Genomic DNA, 20,653 nt, shown 5'->3' with positions numbered 1-20,653 from the left:
CTTTTAAGTTCATGATTATGGACACAATCTGTCTCGTTCTCTGTGAATGAGTGAACTCATTTATCATACATGAGTGTGAAATGATGAAATCCGGGTCACTGCTTCATCTGAGACAGAGAGAGAGAGCGAGAGTGTGAGCAGTGGACGGATGTTATGGGGACACAGTGAAGTTGTCCATGGTGTCTCTGGTCCAGTGGGACGTGCAACTTCACCACAGTCCAGCACACACATTCAGTCTCATCAGATTCTTTCTTTTCTTTCTTTTGTGTTCATTCAGACGTTATGGGATGTACAGTGTAAACACAGGTGCTGGTAGTTTCCTCACACGGTCACGTGGTTCCCCCGGCGAGGCTCTGCACACACACAATCAGCACAATGCTAATCAGCACAATGCTAATTCGTGCTAACCTCTGCACCACTGTTTACACCTCGGCATGAATCATTCATTCATTCATCACCGAAGAACGCTGCTCAATTATACATGACACAAACACTTAGCTCCTGGCTACATGCTACTCTAAATCTAGTTTTCAGCTGCAGACGCACGCACACACACACACACACACACACACACACCCTCAGTGAAACTGGGATTCAAACCGGTGAACTTCTTGCTGTGAGGCAGACAGTCTAACCACTGCCACGTCGTCAGACCTCAGAACCTCAGGTGTTCAGTGAATTTGTTCCACAGGTGCGGAGCAGAAGAACTGAACGCTGCTTCACTTTGTTTTGTTCTGGATCTGGGGAAACTCACGGTAAACCTGGTCCTGATGATCTTAGAGCTCTGGATGCTTCATAGGGAACTCTATTTAAGTCCAGGATGTATTTTGGTCCAAAACCATTGAGTGCTTTGTAGACCAAGAGTAAAGATCTTTGAAATCTATCCTTTGACTCACGGGAAGCCAGTGTAGAGATCTGATGGGGTCCAGTTTCCTGGTATTAGTCAGGACTCTGGCAGCAGAATTCTGGACCAGCTGCAGCTTTTTCTGTCTTGTTTGGACAGAAAACCCTTGATCCTTGTGATGTTCTTCAGGTGGTAACAGCCACACTGGCTTGTTTTGTAGCGCCCAATGACACAGAGTCACTGACCTTTGACCTTTCATTGTTGGGGCCAAAAACAATCACTTCAGTCTTGTCTGCATTGAGCTGGAGAACATTCTGGCACATCCACTCATACTCAGTGAAAGTAAGGGACCGTAGTCCCTTCCACGCTGGTGGAATGAGCTATTGAGCGCTCACAGAACAGAGTTAGCATCCATTTCTATCTTTGTAGACCAAGGGCTCATTGAGCTCCACTGGCTCCCTTAGCTGCCCGCATCAAATTCAAATCACTGATGCTAGCCTACAAAGTGCTTCATGGGTCTGCTCCCAGTGACTTAAATGTTCTCCTAAAGGCTTATGTTACCCCTCGACAACTATCTTCAAGAAGCTCTTGAAAACCCAGCTCTTCCAAGAGCATCTTCTGTCCTAGCACTTACCTTTTATCCTCTCCTTGTGCACTTGGATCCACCTCGGCACCCTCACCATCTATCACTCACTATCTATTGTGGATTTCTTTCCAAGACTTCTTCTATGTAGCTTATAAATCTTTTGTAAGTCGCTTTAGATAAATGCTAAGTGCTTAAATGTTAAACGTAAATGTAGTCATGTGATGACACTGAAATATGAAGGCGTGTGTCATCTGCATAGGTTGTGGTAAGAGATGTTGTGATGTGTTATAATCTGAGCTGGAGGCAGCGTATAGATTAGATCGAATAGAAGTGGTCCGAGAACGGAGCCTTGAGGAACTCCACATGTCAGACTCGTAATTACCAACTGAGAAAGTAGTCCATATCTAACCAGTTTAGCACAGTACCAGTAAGTCCCACCCACTTTGTCTGTCTATCAGTGTGTTGGGATTGACTGTGTCGAATGCGGTGCTAAGGTTCAATAAAACCAACACAGAGGTTTCGATACATCGTTACTCAGACGTGAGTCATTTGAGACTTTGATTTGGTCTGGTCTGCTCTGAATCCAGACTGAAATTCATTGAAGATTGTTTTACACCAAAAAAAAAGCATGAATTTGTTGATAGTGAACAACTCTTTCAATGACCTTTCCCAGAAATTAAAGGTTTAATATGGGCCTGCAGTTTCCTATTCTGATCCAGATTAGATTGTTTTTAATCTCTGCAGTTTAAACTGCTCTGACTGAAGAGAATCACTTACTATCTGCAATATATCTGAAGCGTAGGCAGAAAATCACGGCAGCACGTTGTGGGTTTTAATCTTTTAACAGTTTCTTTGTCAGCGTTGTATAATCTAGGAGGTTAAATTGTGCCAGATTATCCGGAGGAGAAGAAGGCAAAAGTGACACGATGATTGTGCCTGAGCTGCAGCTGCAGATTGTTTGTCTGATCTTTAATATTTGATCCGTGTGAAAAAAGCTGCCGTGTCATTGCATGACTGCTGTGGACAGACGGGAGTTCATCAGGGACTGAAGCTGGGTTTGTTAGTTTGTCTCCAACAGGAAACAATATTCAGACTTTATTACTGTTTCTATTAATAATCCCTGAGAATAAACCTGGTGAACGCTCTCTTTACAGAAACCTGGAGTTTCCTTCTGATGATGAAGCAGTGAGTGTTCATGTTTTCATCTGCACTGCTGCATTTTATATTCCTCAGTAAAAAAACAAAAGTCATCTTCTTCATCATCTTCATCATCGTCATTGTCTTCTTCATTGTCATCATCATCCTCAATCATCATCTTCTGCATCGTCTTCATCATCATGTTCATCCTCATCATCGTCTTCTGCATCGTCATCATATTCATCCTCAGCATCACCTTCATCATCTCCATCATCTTCATCATCATCATCTTCGTCCTCATCATCATCTTCATCATCTCCAGCTTTATGAGTTTGTGTCTCTGGAGACTCGAGTCCAGACGATGACTCAGAGAAAATGAGTCTGTGACTGAAGTCGTTTCGTGTTTGTTTGAACTTATGAGTGAAGAAGACGAGGGAGCTGCTCTTCATCACAGCAGCAGATTCAAATATAAATGACTGAACACATGATACATTCATGTTTTCATCATGAACCCATGATACATTCATGTTCTCATCATGAACACATGATACATTCATGTTCTCATCATGAACCCATGATACATTCATGTTCTCATCATGAGCCTATGATACATTCATGTTCTCATCATGAACACATGACACGTTCATGTTCTCATCATGAGCCTATGATACATTCATGTTCTCATCATGAACACATGATACATTTATGTTCTCATCATGAACACAAGACACATTCATGTTCTCATCATGAACACATGATACATTCATATTCATGGAATATGAGGAGAAGCATGAGGAGAAACATGAGGAGGAGAAACATGAGGAGCGGAAACATGAGGAGCAGAAACATGAGGAGAAGCATGAGGAGCAGAAACATGAGGAGAAGCATGAGGAGCAGAAACATGAGGAGAAACATGAGGAGCAGAATCATGAGGAGAAATATGAGCAGAAACATGAGGAGAAACATGAGGAGCAGAAACATGAGGAACAGAAACATGAGGAGAAACATGAGGAACAGAAACATGAGGAGAAACATGAGGAGCAGAAACATGAGGAGAAACATGAGGAGCAGAAACATGAGGAGAAGTATGAGGAGCAGAAACATGAGGAGGAACATGAGCAGAAACATGAGGAGCAGAAACATGAGGAGAAACATGAGGAGCAGAAACATGAGGAGAAGTATGAGGAGCAGAAACCTGAGGAGAAACGTCATTTTTTCCTTCATTTAAAAATAAATATATCAAATTTAATAGGAATTAGAAACTTTGTGTATAAATTAATGATTTAATGAATCTCTCTCTCGCTCTCTCTCTCTCTCTCTCCTACCTTGCTGTACATTGTGTGTGTGTGTGTGTGTGTGTGCAGAGAGAGAGAGGGGAGGGTCGAACAAGCAAACAGGAGGAGGAGCCAGAGAGAGTGAGAGAGAGATGTGTGTGTGAGAGAGAAAGTGAGAGAGGAGATGACAGCAGAGGAGGTTGTTGCCGCGGCAGCAGAGCAGCTCACATCACACACACTAAAACATTCTTCATCATCATCATCATCATCGCTGCCTCCTCCTGCGTCTCCTCGCCCTGCGTCCACAAACCTGCCTTCATCCTCTTCATCATCCTCTTCTTCATCCTCCTCTTGTTCATCTTCATCATCTGTGGTAAGTAGTAACTGCTCCAGATAACAAGACTTCTGAGAATAGAAGGAGGAGGAGAAGAAGAGAACAGGACAGACGGAGGGATGGAGAGAGGAGAAAATAGAACAAGAGTTTTTAAAAGAAGAAGACAGGAGGAAGGAAGAAAGAAAGGAAGAAAGAAAGACATGATTAGAAGTAGAACAGTAGGAAGAAGAGAATTGTATGAGTGTGTGTGAGTGAGTGTGTGTCAGAGTGTGTGCGTGTGTGTGTGTGTGAGTGAGTGTGTGTCTGTGTGTGTGTGTGTGTCGAGGTTGATGTAATCCAGCAGCATGAATTAGTGATGAAGTTCTCTGTGTTTGCTATTAACAGTGGTTTAGTATTCACACGCACACACACACACACACAAATAGAGACACACTCACACACACAGATACACACTCGCACTGTTTTCTTTGCTTCCTGTTTTATTTCGAAGTTTTTCGAAATGTCCTGTCTTCCCTGTTGATTGTGTCCCGCCCTAATGTGTCTCACCTGTGTTTGATTGTCTCACCTGTGTCTCTTGTATATCCTCAGTGTTTCACTTCTGTCTGTTGTGCTTTCATGTTTTCATGCTTTCATGTTTCCATGCTTTCATGTTTCATGCTTTCATGCTTTCATGCTTTCATGTTTCCATGCTTTCATGCTTTCATGCTTTCATGTTTTATGCTTTCATGTTTGCTTGCTTTCATGTTCTTATGCTTTCATGCTTCCATGTTTCATGTTTCATGTTTCATGTTTCATGTTTTCATGCTTTCATGTTTCATGTTCTTATGCTTTCATGTTTTAAAGCGCTCATGTGTTTATGCTTTCATGTTTTCATGTTTTTATGCTATCATGTTTTCATTCTTTCATGTTTTATGCTTTCATGCTTTCATGTTTCATGCTTTCATGCTTTCATGTTTTATGCTTTCATGTTTTATGCTTTCATGCTTTCATGTTCTTATGCTTTCATGCTTCCATGCTTTCATGCTTTCATGTTTTCATGTTTTCATGTTTCATGCTTTCATGCTTCCATGCTTTCATGCTTCCATGTTTTCATGCTTTCATGCTTTCATGTTTCATGTTCTTATGCTTTCATGTTTGTTTCATGCTTTCATGCTTTCAATTTTTCCTGGTAAGATTCTCATGTTTCAGCTCTATGTTCTGTAACTTTATTTTATTCTGTTACTAAAGATTATTTTTGTTCATTTTTTTAACCTACATTTGTGTCCTTTTTTGTGTATGGATACATGTATACATAACTAACCCAAACTCTAACCTTTACTATCTTAACCAAAGTCATGTTACTTTATCGAACCTAAACTAACCTAAACCTAAACTTTAACTTTAACTCTCTAGTTGTGGATGCCTTGTGTCCTGCAACAGACAGATAGAGAGAGATGGACAGACAGATAGAGAGACAGATGGACACATTAAGGTGTAACTAAACTTGTGAACCAGTGAATGTTTGTCTGAATCTAGTTCATGTTTGTCTGTATCTAGTTCATGTTACTTTGTTGATCTTCTCAGTTTAAACATTTACTGCCCTCTCTGGCCAAACACCAGCTACTGCGTTTCACATTTTTATTCATGCTTTCATCACTGGTTCACTCTTTTATCACTGGTTCACTCTTTAATCACCATTTTTACTAATCAGTGCGAGGCTCAGACTCCTCACTTTTTTTAAACACAGGAGCTGTTGCTATTTTTCTCAAACGACGTTAGTGTCAGATTTCAGACCACGCCCACTTTTAGCCGTTAAGTAGTAGTAGTTTTAATAGATTTAATAGTAGTTTAAATAGTTTTAGCAGTAGTTTAATAGTTTTAGTAGTAGTTTTAATAGATTTAATAGTAGTTTTAATAGTTTTAGCAGTAGTTTAATACATTTAGAAGTAGTTTTAGTAGTTTTAGCAGTAGTTTAATAGATTTAGAAATAGTTTTAGTAGATTTAGTAGTAGTAGTTTTAATCTGTGTGACTGACTGACAGATTACAGGAAACTGGATTATTGAAAATCAGGAAGTGACTGTGAATAAAGTCACTTATTACTGTGCGTGTGTGTGTGTGTGCAGTGTTTACAAATAACAAACTAAAAATCATTCTTTTCTCATTCCTACACTCTCACTCTCTCTCTCTCACTCTCTCCCGTCCTCTCTCCATGTTTTGTCTCTGTTTATGTTCCATACGTCCTCTCTCTCTCTCTCTCTCTCTCTCTCTCTCACATCATTTAACCCTCTTTGTCTCTCCTTCTTTTTCTTCATCTCTATCTCTCTCTGTTTATCTCTTCTTCTACTTTTCCTTCAACGTCTCTTCTCCTTGTCTTCTGTCCACCTGCTTTCTCTCCCTCTCTCTCCTGACAGGACGACCAAACATGGACATGGAGTAACGACCGCCTGACGCCTCCTCCTCCTCGCTCCTCAAAACAAACCTGGTGTCTCTCGACCATCACCGCTAATGCCTTGCTGACTTGCACAAGAGAGCGAGAGACAGTAAAACAGAGAGAGAGAGAGAGGCTGCAGATCTATAATCACCACAGCAGAGAAAAAACACTTAGGGCGAGCGAGGAGGCAGCCATTCTGTTGATGTTGCAACTTTGTAGAACCATCATCACAATTTAATAAGAATTTGAAAAGCTGTAATAAAAGGAGGGAGGAGCTACAGGCAACATTTAGTTTTTAACATTCTGACATTCTGAACAAGAAGGCTCCTCCCCCTCCAAACAGAAGGATTCTCCAGGAAGGCTCCGACCCCTCCAGACAGAAGGATTCTCCAGGAAGGCTCCGCCCCCTCCGGACAGAGAGACACTCGATCAGAGTGAAAACGGACCGGCGTCCTCGTCCATTCTCTTCATGGCTTGACCTTTGACCCTTCAGCTGAACCCTTCCTATGCCCCTCCCCCTCATCATGTCCCCCCCACTTCCTGTCGCGCTGCTCTGACCACTCGAGGCAGGAAACAAAGTGAGGGAGGAGTTAGGATTGACTGGGCCCCACCCCCCTCCTCACAGGCCGCCGAAGCTCGACTCCCAGCGCGTGGATTTCCTCTGATGCAAGATGGCGGCCGGCGTGGCAACGTGGCTGCCGTTTGCGCGGGCGGCGGCGGTCGGCTGGCTGCCGCTCGCCAAGAAGACGATGCCTAAACCTCCGGTGGACAACTCGTCCAAGTCTGACGAAATTCTGTACGTCAACGTCAGCGGGGTCAGGTTTCAGGTGGGTGTGGCCTCTCCAATAAATTGACCCCACCCACTTTAAAAAGCAGCAGTACCTAGGATCTTTGTCATGAAGATTAATATGTGACTTTCAAATAAAATTATGTGTAATAAAGGTTTGGCTCTGTTTATGTTTCCCAGACGTGGAAGAACACTCTGGACCGTTATCCCGACACGCTGCTCGGATCCTCGGAGAAAGAGTTTTTCTACAACGAAGACACGCAGGAGTATTTCTTTGACCGAGACCCTGAGATGTTCCGGCACATTCTGAACTTTTACCGCACGGGAAAGTTGCACTACCCGAGACACGAGTGCATCCAGGCCTTCGATGAGGAGCTGGCGTTCTATGGCATTGTACCAGAGATCATTGGAGATTGTTGCATGGAGGTAAATCTGCATTTCAGGACCTAAGTGATCTGTGAGGATGATTATTTCAGGTGTGATGGGTCTGATCATAGAGTTCCTTGTACGTGAGGAGGAGGATTCTAATTTGAATTCTTAACTGCAGAGAAGCTAACACTGGAGTGATCTGGTCTGTCTCTCTAGTTCCTGTCAGAACTCGTGCTGCAGCATTTTAAATTAACTGAAGGTAATACGGAGATAATCCAGAGTGCCAGTAATCTAATCTAGATGTAACAAAAGCATGAGCTAGTTTTTCAGCGTCCTTTAAGGACAGAATGTTTCCCATTTTCATGATGTTTCATGAGGTGAAAGAAGGTGTGAATCAGATGACATGTCCTGGTCAAAAATAACTGGACGCCATGGTGATGTCATCTTAAGTGGACAGAGAGTTCAGGGCTGAGTATAATCACCTCAGTTTTGTCCGAGTTTAAAAGTAGAACGTTACAGGTCGTCCAGGACTCCTGAAGTTGAACAACCTGATTTATTTCCGGCCTCACTGAAGGCTGCGGTGCTGTCGCCCCGGGGCAGAAGTTTGCGAAAACCAAGGAACCTCAGCAGTTCCTTACGGGACTGAGGAACAGGCCAGGACGTGACCACTGAGACCCTGGGTGGAGAAATAATCCCTCCACCTAGTACTTGGTCTGCCCCAGGGTCTCCTCCCAGTTATATGTGTCAGGACCCCAACAGTATCCTTACCAGATGCCCGAACCACGTCAACTAGTCCGAGTTCCTCCCGGATGGCTGAGCTGGTCTCTGAGGGAGACCCTCAGCCACTGAGAAACACTTTGGCTGCTTATACCTGTGATCTTGTTCTTTCGGTCATGACCACAGGTAAGCATAGAAATGAAGATCGACCGGTAGATCGAGAACTTTACTTGAAGCTGGAAGACTTTTACTGTTTGTCTGTGGAAATATAGACTTCCTGTAGCTGAGGTTGTTGATTGGTTTATGATTTTGTGACGCATCTGTCCTTCCAATATTTCAAATAAATAAATAAATGCATAATTTGCAGCGTAGTAATGTGTGCGTATGACCTTTGACCTTCATCCTTTGGTACTTGTTGTTTATGCTAGTGCCACGCCCCCTTGAGTTCTTCTCAGTCTGTGATCTAGCACCTCATCTCAATCTCATCTTCTGCTTTCATGTCTTTCCATAAAGGAATATCGAGACCGGAAGAAAGAGAACCAGGAGCGTTTGGCTGAAGATACCGAGGCCAACGAGGCCATGGACGCCCCCCTCCCCCCACACAGCACGCCCAGGGAGCGTCTGTGGCGAGCGTTTGAGAACCCCCACACCTCCACCATGGCTCTGGTCTTCTACTACGTCACCGGCTTCTTCATCGCCGTCTCCGTCATCGCCAACGTGGTGGAGACGGTTCCCTGCCGGCCTCTGAAAGGCAGCGTGAAGGACCTTCCGTGTGGAGAGAAATACCAGCTGGCCTTTTTCTGCATGGACACGGCCTGCGTGCTCATCTTCACCTTCGAGTACCTGATGCGTCTGTTCGCGGCGCCCAGCCGCTGCAAGTTCATGCGCTCTGTGATGTCCGTGATCGACGTGGTGGCCATCATGCCATACTACATTGGACTGGTGATGCCCGAGAACGAGGACGTTAGCGGCGCCTTTGTCACGCTCCGTGTCTTCCGCGTCTTCAGGATCTTCAAGTTCTCGCGCCACTCGCAGGGTCTGAGGATTCTGGGCTACACGCTGAAGAGCTGCGCCTCGGAGCTCGGCTTCCTGCTCTTCTCCCTCACCATGGCCATCATCATCTTCGCCACCGTCATGTTCTACGCCGAGAAGGGCACCAAGGGCTCCACCTTCACCTCCATCCCCGCCTCCTTCTGGTACACCATCGTCACCATGACAACGCTTGGGTGAGTGCGATGAAGTAAAGCTGCTACTGAACACTTTTCTGCTGTTTATAATATCACCATGGCAACGCGTGTGTGTGTGTGTGTTTGTGTGTGTGTGTTATGTGTGTGTTGCTCTGGGTCATGTTGGGACATGTGTCGTTATTATTGGTTACAGAGAAAAAAAATGAAAGCAGATGAAGTTTGTGTGTGTTTGCCTCCCCCTCAATGCTTCTCAAGTACGGTGGTGAATCTTCACTCTCGCCCACACGACGTGCATGTGTGTGTGTCTGTGTGTGTGTGTGTGTGTGTGTGTGTGTGTGTGTGTATCAAACTATCATCATGCAGCTCCAGCAATGATATTATCTGCTGCTCAAAGAGTTTTGGAAACATCGGAAATACAAACAGACTTGATCCACAGACGTGTGATCCTGTGATCCTGTGATCCTGTGATTGTGTGATCTTGTTATATTATGATCCTGTGATCTTGTGATTGTGTGATCCTGTGATCCTGTGATCTTGTGATCCTGTGATCCTGTGATCCTGTGATCTTGTGATCCTGTGATCCTGTGATCTTGTGATCCTGTGATCCTGTGTTCCTGTGTTCCTCTGATCCTGTGATCCTGTGATCCTGTGTCTGTCAGAGATTTCTCTGTAATAAAATCATAATAATTGAGATGAACTGAGCCACAGTTGCGTGTCTCTTCGGTCCGGACAGAAACAAAGTGTCGTCCCTCTCCAGTGTCGTGTTTCCTCTGTGGTGTGGACGTGAACGCAGGACAAAATGCTGCCTCACACAACTCGATTATCAGAGTGAATTCTGAGGATGGACTCAGCCACCCTGCACAGGAAATGTAGCCTCAGTCTCATTTTTCCAGTCACATTGTTGAAGCTCGGGAGCTGAGCTGAGGTTTGGATCACGGATCGATGGGTAAACTGAGAGCTTCAGCCATCACAGGCTTCTCTGCAGTTTCAGTGTGTGACGCCATGAGAAGCTGGAGGATAATGTGTCAACGTTTGGTTCATAAAACCAAATCAACATGCCGTGTTTCTGGCGGGAACCCTGTCCCAGTGAAGGTGATGTTTTAAAAACCCGTCCATATCTGCTGCTCTCACCGGTGAGTGAGGAAGTTGTTTAAGCTCTTGACTCCATTTACACTGAGTCACTTCAGGCTTCTGCGGCAGATCTGATCTCAAAGAAGCTGAGTGTTAATGCATCCAGGAAGCTTTCAAGACAGATGGGAAAATCAAACATCCACTCCTCACTGTTTGATTCTGTCTGCTGCGTCCTCACATAAACACAGTTCACTCACAAACATCCTCTTCTTTCACTGTAATATTTAAAATAGTATCGACATGTCAATATATCATCATCATCATCATCATCATCATCGTCATCATCGTCCTGACTCATAACATACAATTACTGCTTTAATTTCAGCAGCGTCAGTTCTGTGTGACTTCAGTTTTTCTATTGTTAGTGAATCAAATGAGATTCTTTCATCAGATTCAACTTCTCTCCTCCTCTTGTCCTCTTCCTCTTCTTTCTCCTGCCCTCCTCCCGTCCTCCTCTCCTCTCCTCCTGTCCTCTTCTCTCCTCCTCCTGTCCTCCTCTCCTCCTCTCCTCTCCTCCTGTCCTCTTCTTTCCTCCTCCTGTCCTCCTCCTCTTGTCCTCCCCTTCTCTCTTCCTCTCCTCTCCTCCTCCTCTCATCTCTCCTCCTCCTGTCCTCCTCTCCTCTCCTCCTGTCCTCCTCTTCTTGTCCTCTTGTCCTCCTCTTCTCTCTTCCTCTCCTCTCCTCTCCTCTCCTCCTCCTCCTGTCCTCCTGTCCTCTCCTCCTGTCCTCTTCTCTCCTCCTCCTCTGTTCCTCTCTTCATCTGTGCTCTGATCAGTTGTTTCTCTGTGGTCTCCTCCTCCTCTTCTTCTTCTTATGGTTGTTTTTCATCTCTGTTCTTTTATTGCTTTGCTCCTGTGTTTTTATCACAGTGTAAATAAAGTGGAAGTGGAATCACAAACAACATCGCACACACACACACACACAGAGGAAAAGCATCATCATCATCATCATCAGCAGCAGCAGCAGCAGCAGCTGCTCTGATAACAACTGTTTCATGAGCTCAAACTACATCATGTGGATTTTCTGCTTTTGGCAGCAGAACAAATCCATGAAACATAATATGTGCAACATCTATCTGTCTGTCTGTCTGTCTGTCTGTCTGTCTGTCTATATAGATATATATATATTCTTTAGTGTATGAGAGAGCGTTTCAGGAGTGTGTGTGTGTGTGTGTGTGTGGGTGTGCTCCTCACAGTTGACTCCATCACATCCACTCTCACTGTTACTGACTGCTGCACAGAAACAAAGTCAGTCAAAAGATATGTAGTGAGGACCTGAGGACACGAGGACACAAGGACACGAGGAGAGACGATGAAAAGGATCAGATGGATCGGTCATTTCCTGTGATACGATCCCTGACTCAGACAGAGACACAGGGACGGGTCAAAGGCAACTGAACTGGAGCATCTCGGTCAGTTAGGACACGAAGATGAAACTATGAGATGCTGATGTAACGTGGTTCAGGTTCAGGTTCAGGTTCAGGTTCAGGTTCAGGTTGGGTTCTGTTGTGTTGACTGTTAGTTTCATATCTACTGGAGTACAAGAACCATGGACCCCTAAATATAAAACTGACCAACCTGACCTGACCTTTGACCTAACTGCAGATAAATACGAGAACGATCAACGTTGAGCTTATTTTAACTTCTGTGTGTGCGTGTGTGCGTGCGTGTGTGCGTGCGTGTGTGCGTGCGTGTGTGTGTGTGTGTGTGTGTGTGTGCGTGTGTGTGATATTTTCCTCTGCCTGTTTCAGTGTTATTTTCAGACTTGAATCTAAACTTAGAACCACTTCCTGCTCGTGTGACTCATTGATTCTCAGTTTATATTTATTCTGTTTGATTTTGTCTGTGGATCAGAGGGAAAGACTTTCCGTCCACCTGCTGTGTCCAATGACGAATCTGCACCAAGGACAAATGGTTTTTTGTTGTTTCGGTCATTTTACGTTCCTGACGTTTGTTTGGCAGTGAAACTGCTGATGTGCAACACGTGTGTGTGTGTGTGGTCAGGACTTCCTCTGGTCCATTATGGTCTTTCATGTTTTATTCATGTCGTTGTATTTACTCCTCTCTGTGTCCTGTCATCAGCATTAGTGCAACGTCATCAGCAAATGTGATATGGTGAATTGCTTTCATTTCCTGTGACAGTTACAGCTCTTACTGTGATCACTTACTTTACTTACTTTAAGTTTAATGTTATTTGTATATCACGACATACATTATGTCACGTCTCTACATGACGAGACACAAACCTTTACAATATTATAGAGAGAAACAACAACAGTTCACGCTATGAACAAACACATATATGAACAGGAAGAAAGCTCTGACAGAACCAGAATCTGCCTCGACCGGTTCGGGTGAAAGGACAATATGGGGGACAGAGGAGAATTGGGGGACAGTTTTTTAAATTTTTATACTATTACATTGTAATTTATTGAAACAGTAGCATGACATTTTTCAAAAAAACAAACTTCACACTACAATACTATAGCCTCACAACTGGATCTGGATCCTGCAGCCCCGGTGTCACAGGTCCCTGCAGACATGGTCAAAAACACGTCCTCCACAGCAGATGCTGGTGGAGGTTGTCAGTCATCCAGGTCTTCTCGAGCAGATGTTTCTCCTGCATGGACTCAGGTGGAAGCCACACTCATCCTGTGTCAGGGAACGTTCGAGAAAACCTGCTGGATCTGCTTCAAAAGTCTCCTGCAACACGAGGAACCTGGTGTTTGTTGTGCAGAATGTTCTCCACTTTCACAGTAGACGGTCAAACGTCTAATGTCCATCACCATGTGGTGAACATCAGTGGTTTCTTGGCTACTGGCTGTGGCAGGATGGTCCAGCGATGGGTCATTTTCAATGCTATTGAATTAACCCGGCCCACTGTTTCACATGTCATAAAGCTGGAGCAACCAACATGACTGTTGTTTGAAAACACCACGGGACCAGATGTTCACCAATCGTCTCTAGTCCTCATTTCAAACGTGGGTTCCTCTGGCACGTGCAGACTCCAGACAGTCATGTGATCTGTGAATCTTTGACCTGAAGTGACCTTTTAGAAACACGTGAAAAATTAGATGGAAGAGAGAAATGAAGAAGAACCAGGAGGAGGAGGAGGAGGAGGAGGAGGAAGACAGGGCTGGGATTCTGGAGGAGAAAACATGGAACAGCCATTCTTTCTCCTGCAACTTTCATCATCGCTCCATCAATTAAACATGGATGTGGATTACACTGCTGCAGGAGACTGGGGGGGGGGGGGTGGGGGGGGTTTCAGGGAGAAAAGGAGAGAAAGAAAAGGTGAGAGGAGGAAGACGAAGGGTGGGGGAGGGAGGGAAAGAGGAGGAGAGCAGGGAGGCTTTTAGTAACTGACTGTGTCCAAGAATAGAAGTTTTCAAAGAGGAAAAACAAACTGAGCTGATGATCAAACCAGAGCGATCGATACCACGTCCTTGTGAAGAACGATCGCTGAGGAAGACAGAGGAGGAGGAGGAGGAGGAGGAAGAGGAGGAGGAGGAGGAGGAATTCAGAGATTCAGATAAAAACCTCAGATGCACAAATGGAAAATAATAATAATTTTGGATCAGTGAGTTAATCTGATAAAACAACACGCCGCAGATTGTTCTTCTTCTTGTGAAGAGGAATCACCTGCTCTCTAATTGTCCTTCCTGGTTTCTTCACTAAACTAATTACCATTGTCTGTCTGTCTGCTCCATCAGATTGGGATTGGCTCGCTCTCCTGTTACAGGTGCACGATAAGGTGCCTGTTATTTGATTGGCTGACTTTGCACTAATGGTTTCCTATCTGCACCAATCAGGAATCAGCCTCTTCTTTGTCTGTCTGTCTGCGTCGTTGTTGTAAAATGTTGAATCTTTATCTCCGGTCGGCCTCGTCGTCTCTGTCCGTCGTTGTCATGGCGTCGTAGTTTGGGTGCAGGATGACATAATCCTGACCATGAAATATTTAATGTACTGAGAGAGCAGCAGCTCAGAATAACCGGGCTGACCCGGGTCTCCTGAGGGTTTTCTAAAACCTTTATTTGTCACGGCGGTTGGTTCTAGCTCTCTCTCTCTCTCTCTCTCTCTCTCTCTCTCGCTGTCTCCCTCTCTCTCTCTCTCTCTTTTTTGTTTCCCCCCCTCTCTCTCTCTCTCTCTTTCGCTGTCTCCCTCTATCTCTATCTCTCGTTCTCTCTCCCCCTCTATCTCTCTCTCTCTCCCCCCCCCCCCTCTCTCTCTCTCTCTCGCTGTCTCCCTCTATCTCTCTCTCTCGCTCTCTCTCCCCCTCTCTCTCTCTCCCTCTCTCACTCTCTCCCCCTCTCTCTCTCGCTCTCTCTCCCCTCTCTCTCTCAGAAATCAAATCACAGGCGAACCTCATCTTGTGCCATGTACACACCTGTACACAACATGTACACACCTGTACACAACATGTACACACCTGTACACAACATGTACACACCTGTACACAACATGTACACACCTGTACACACCATGTAAACACCTGTACACACAAGCAGAAGCCTTTTTAATATTGGCTGAAATAGAGCAGGTGTAAAATATAAGAGTGAAGAAAATACACATCCCATCATGCACTGCTTGCAGCCTTTTTTCATGAATTCAACTGTGTTCATAATAATCTAATTAACCAACTAACTAACTAACTTCAAACCTTTTCTTCGAACAGGTACGGCGACATGGTTCCCAACACCATTGCTGGGAAGATCTTTGGGTCCATCTGCTCACTCAGTGGTGTCCTGGTCATCGCGCTGCCCGTCCCCGTCATTGTGTCCAACTTCAGCCGAATATATCACCAGAACCAGAGGGCGGATAAGATGAGAGCACAGCAGGTGAGACAGGTTCATCTATGAGAACCAAGCAGGTGAGACAGGTTCATCTATGAGAACCGAGCAGGTGAGACAGGTTCATCTATGAGAACCGAGCAGGTGAGACAGGTTCATCTATGAGAACCAAGCAGGTGAGACAGGTTCATCTATGAGAACCTAGCAGGTGAGACAGGTTCATCTATGACAGGGGTGTCAAACTCAAATACAGTGGGCCAAAATTTAAAACTGAACAAAGCCACGGGCCAAGGTTGAACAAATTAACCTTTTAATAGGGACCCAAACAAGTTTTGCATTGAATATTGAACAAGCAAGGCTTATATAACTTTATAGTGACATGCAAAATCGTGTTTCAAATAATAATAATAATTAAAAAATATCAATGGCATATCAAATAAAATTTAAATAAAAATTGAATGCACCCTAAATACAGGATAAGCGGTAGATAATGGATGGATAAAAATTGAATGCCTCTTTTCTATTTGCTGCCTTCTGAGGTAAATAAACTTTTTCCACAGGCTAATAATAAATTTGAAAATAAAATAACAATAATGAATGAATCAAACATTCAAGCCTTGAAGTAGCAAGAGAAAGTGCATGAATAAAACGTTAATTATTGCTCAGTTTGCTACACTGATTTGTTTTAACACTGAATATGGAACAAGCAACGCTTATATAACTTAATAGTGCAAAATCAACTTTCAAAAAACAAACGAAAAAACATGAATGGCATATTAAATAAAATTTAGATAAAAAAATGTAATGCCTCTTTTCTATTTGCAGCCTTCTGAGGTAAATATCAACATTAACTTTTTCCACATGCTCATAAATTTGAAAATAAAATAACAATGAATAAATCAACCATTCAGGCCTTTTTACTGCTCAGTTTGCAGTCGGCGGTGCCGCTGTATAATACTGGCGGGCCAGCTCTAATGTTAATTTGATATTGCCTCAAGGGCCAAATGAAATTACACGGCGGGCCAAATTTGGCCCGCGGGCCAGAGTTTGACACCTATGATCTATGAGAACCGAGCAGGTGAGACAGGTTCATCTATGAGAACCAAGCAGGTGAGACAGATAGATGAGAACTGAGCAGGTGAGACAGGTTCATCTATGAGAACCGAGCAGGTGAGACAGGTTAAGACATGTGTGTATTTATATATTCCATTTTCTAAAACCTGCCTGAGTTACAAGGTCATTTATCACAGAATGCACCTTTAAGTTTGTGTGTGTATGCGTGTGTGTGTGTGTGTGGGTGTGCGTGGGTGTGTGTGTGTGTGGGTGGGTGGATGTGTGTGTGTGTGTGTGCACGGTAATAATGTTATTGTTTGTTGTTTAACAGAAAGTGCGTTTAGCTCGAATCCGCATGGCAAAGAAAGGAACAACCAACGCTTTTCTACAATACAAAGAAGACAGAGCACTGGGGGTAAGACACACACACACACACACACACAAACTTTAACCTTAACCACATTTCAAATCTTAGTCCCAAACTTATCCAGTTCCTCAGAAATGAGGCGCTGCTTACTGGTCCTTTACAGAGTGTGTGTGTGTGTGTGTGTATTTGTGTGTGTGTTTGTGTGTATGTGTGTATGCGTGTGTGTGTGTGTGTGTGTGTAGGATCGGGACAGTGACAGCACGGCTCTGTGTGTGAAGAACAGATCAGCGTTTGAACACCAACATCATCATCTGCTGCACTGTCTGGAGAAAACAACGGTGAGAAACGCACACACGCGCACACACGCGTGGAGTTTGGACAGACGTTGTCCTTTTGTCCACAGTATCAGTCTGTCCTCCTTGTCTCCTCACAGAACCACGAGTTCACAGATGAGATGACGTACAGCGAGCTCTGTATGACCGAGTCCGTCGGCTTCAGGACGAGTCGCAGCACCTCCCTGTCGAGCCAGCAGGGGGCGCAGAACAACTCCACTGGCTGCTGCCCGCGGCGAGCCCGCAGACGAGCCGCCATGCGTCTGGCCAACTCCACGGTGTCTGTGAGCCGTGGGAGCATCCAGGAGCTGGACACGCTGCACATGAAAATCACCGCGATACCACCGCAAACGTAAACACGCACATCAACACCACACCTGTCACATGCGGGGCCACTGTGGGTCGGTCATCTGATCGGAGGGTCAGAAGTCTACATGTCTTTGTGTCACTGAGTGTGTGATAGATACAGATGTGTATCTAACCTGTCCTGCCTAGTACCTAAGACATGTTATATGGTTGACTGCATGCCTTGTGTTGTCGGGGACGGGGAGTGGACAGACAAGGGCAGGGAATGATGGGGGAGTGACTGAGAGAGAGGCAATGCCCCACAAACCCACCGCCGCGGGCCGATAAGGATCCAGATGTCTAGGGTGTCCAGCAGTCACACAGGGCAGGAGACCTCGAAGAAGACCAGCCGGAGGGGTGCGAGGCAGTAGACCAGCTGGAGGGGTGCAAGGCAGAAGACCAGCCAGAGGGGTGTGAGGCAGAAGCCCCCCCACCCAGGGTCAGCCCGAGGGAGCAAGACCACACACAGAGGCCGAGTCACCCCACACCCAGGCAGACTGCAGAGGCCCAGGTCCCCCGCACCCAGAGCCTGCTAGCACCCTCGGGCAGGGCCAGTCCGCCACTGGCGGAGGCCACTCCCCCCAGACCGCCCACCGAGAAGGCAGGCCAGAGTCTGCCACAGTTACCCCCACCGCCCACCAGAGGCCGACCGCACGCACCCAATCCAAGGAGGCCCACGCAGGACCCCAAGCCAGTGGGAGCCCCTAGAGACGGGAGACGGGCAGACCCCCGAGCCAGTCCACGGCAAGCATAGGCGGGGCCAGAGATCCAAGGACTCGCCACGTCTGGCAAACTGCTCCACCAAACATCCTGGAGTGCTGATGCCCAGCATTGATCCCTGCCGCCCACCACCGCACCTTCAAGGAGGTGCGTCATGATGGGCCGCAGCTATGCCACCAAGGCACCCCCCAGACCAAGCGAAGGGAACCAGATCCCCCACATCCAGCAATGCTCCCAGACCACCACAGCCGTCCCCACCCAGACCGCCAGCCCCAACATGGCCGAGGAGCAAGCAGGAGTCAGGCACCCGGGAGAGTACTAGCTCCCACCCCCCAGCCCCAGCTCATGCCCACCCCCCAGGGAATGGTGGTGGTGTGTGTGCATATGTGATATGGGGTATGTTGGTATCTAGTGTCAAGTTCACTGCTGGCAGACAGTGGAGCTGTCGAGAACGGGTGAATCAAAAGTGAAAGAGTGAGAAGGGAAGAATAAAATAATTGTATCATTAATCCGTTGTTTTTCTTCTCCTGCAGTCGCTCCAGTCTCAACGCTCAGCTCGAGGACCTGAAGCTAAATTGCGGGGAACAGGATTTCAGCGCGGCCATCATCAGCATCCCCACGCCCCCCGCCAACACACCTGAGGAGAGTCTGCCTCCCTCACCCGCTCCCATCCCTGGGATCCTTAGAAACACCCGCGCCACCGCGTACACTCATGACAAGATCAAAGTCTCCTCCTTATAACCTTCAGACCTCAAGCAGTAAGCCCCTCCCCCCTCTCGTTGCTCCACCCTCTAAGATCCTGAGCAGCAGCTTCTGCTCCCTGAGCTTCTCACATGTTTGCAGATGTTTTCAAAAAAACAAACCCGGGAACAGAATATCGTGTCATGGAGAGGGAACTTGATGGTCATGAAGGTAGAACCAAGGTCCTTTAAACCCAGGCCCTCTGACCTTTGACCTTTGAACAGGTCATCCGGCTGACTGACTGGGTTCACTTTGCACAACCACTGAACGTACAAGAGGGAAGTGAAATGGCAGCTGAGGCTGGTGTTTAGACCTGGACTCTTGAGGGTTTAGACCTGGACTAAGGTGTTTAGACCTGGACTCTTGAGGGTTTAAACTCAGAGACAAAGTGATAAAAGTTCCAAGTGACTCTTCTTCAGCTCAGGTTCAAGAAACACTTTATGAAAATGCGACGACGACGACGACGATCTGAACCAAACTGGATTAAGTCCGTTTTCTAAATTAGAGAACGTTTCTTCACTGAGATCAGATTAAAAGTGGTCTGATCCGACTCTCACACGGGAAACTAAAGCCTTTTACTTTTCAAAATATGCAACACTGAAACAAACAGGACAAGAGCATCAACAAAGAGCAGGATAATAAGAATGATAATGATAATAATAACGACAATAAGAACAATAATAATAATGATATAATGTATTTAAAAGCTTCTGTCACTGCAGGGAACAAAATGTAAAGCAATTAAGAAACGAACGGATGGCGCGTGAAGACGTGTTTCCCAATATTTTTCCAGAGAAAAGGAAACTGAAGTCAGGTTTGTCCCGGCGGCGACGATCCGCTTGTTTTCAGCACGTGGATTAAAAATGTCTGCTTTCTGCCTCCAGGGGGCGCCTGTGTCACAACGATAGTTAAGTTAGTTAGTGAGTCGTTACAGTAGTGAAAAAAATAGGTTTTCTGCTCCTCAGTCAAAACATGAAAATATAATAAAAGAACACGACAAATAAATGTAAATTAAACTTTTACACGAAGAAAATGTTCCATCAAATAAGAAACAGCAGAAACTAAATCTTTAAATTTATCATCCACAGCAGAAACACTGTTTACTTCCTGTTTCTGGTCTACCTACTTCCTGTTTCCTGTTGTTTACAGGAAACATCCGATTTCATGTTGTTCATGTTGGATGATCAATATAAAGTTTTATGATTCATTTCTTATTCATTTTAAATGAGTTAACTTAAAAAAAGAAGGAAAAAAAAGCTGAAAACAACCAGAGAGTGAACGTTGTTGACGACTTGACTTCAGTGTTCAGACAAGCTTTTCGTCCACCAATCAGAAGCGAGTATGTAAATGAGTGCGTGAGTGACAGACGGTGAACATTGTAACATATTTTGTATCATAAACTCTCACCTGCATCTTCCAATCAAACCCTGAGAAAAAAGAAAAGACAAAAGAAAACAGATGGAGACGAACGTGCGTGGGTGCGTGTGGGTGTTCCTCCATGCATGAGCCTTGTACAGTAGAAGTAGCATT

At 45.3% G+C, this 20,653-nt stretch overlaps 1 protein-coding gene across 2 annotated transcripts in view; it reads left to right on the top strand.

Annotated features, from left to right (window-relative positions):
* Positions 1-4,041: 4,041 nt before the first annotated feature.
* Positions 4,042-20,653, top strand: part of kcnd1 (potassium voltage-gated channel, Shal-related subfamily, member 1) — a 17,641-nt gene continuing 1,029 nt past the window's right edge. For both annotated transcript variants that reach the window (XR_009241778.1, XM_058644057.1), the window contains exons 1-9: positions 4,042-4,214; positions 6,567-7,413; positions 7,554-7,799; positions 8,973-9,685; positions 15,451-15,613; positions 16,950-17,033; positions 17,228-17,323; positions 17,419-17,669; positions 18,916-20,653. The exon at positions 18,916-20,653 is cut by the window's right edge. Coding sequence is in view for 1 of the 2 variants with exons in the window: in XM_058644057.1 (XP_058500040.1) it covers positions 7,258-7,413; positions 7,554-7,799; positions 8,973-9,685; positions 15,451-15,613; positions 16,950-17,033; positions 17,228-17,323; positions 17,419-17,669; positions 18,916-19,123 (1,917 nt within the window). In the remaining variant the exon portion in view is untranslated. The remainder of the gene's footprint in view (positions 4,215-6,566; positions 7,414-7,553; positions 7,800-8,972; positions 9,686-15,450; positions 15,614-16,949; positions 17,034-17,227; positions 17,324-17,418; positions 17,670-18,915) is intronic.

Source organism: Solea solea, chromosome 11 (assembly GCF_958295425.1).
Source record: "Solea solea chromosome 11, fSolSol10.1, whole genome shotgun sequence".
Classification (NCBI taxonomy): Eukaryota; Metazoa; Chordata; class Actinopteri; order Pleuronectiformes; family Soleidae; genus Solea; species Solea solea.
Note: the sequence above shows the minus strand (reverse complement) of the source record. Positions and strands in the feature narration are given on the sequence as shown.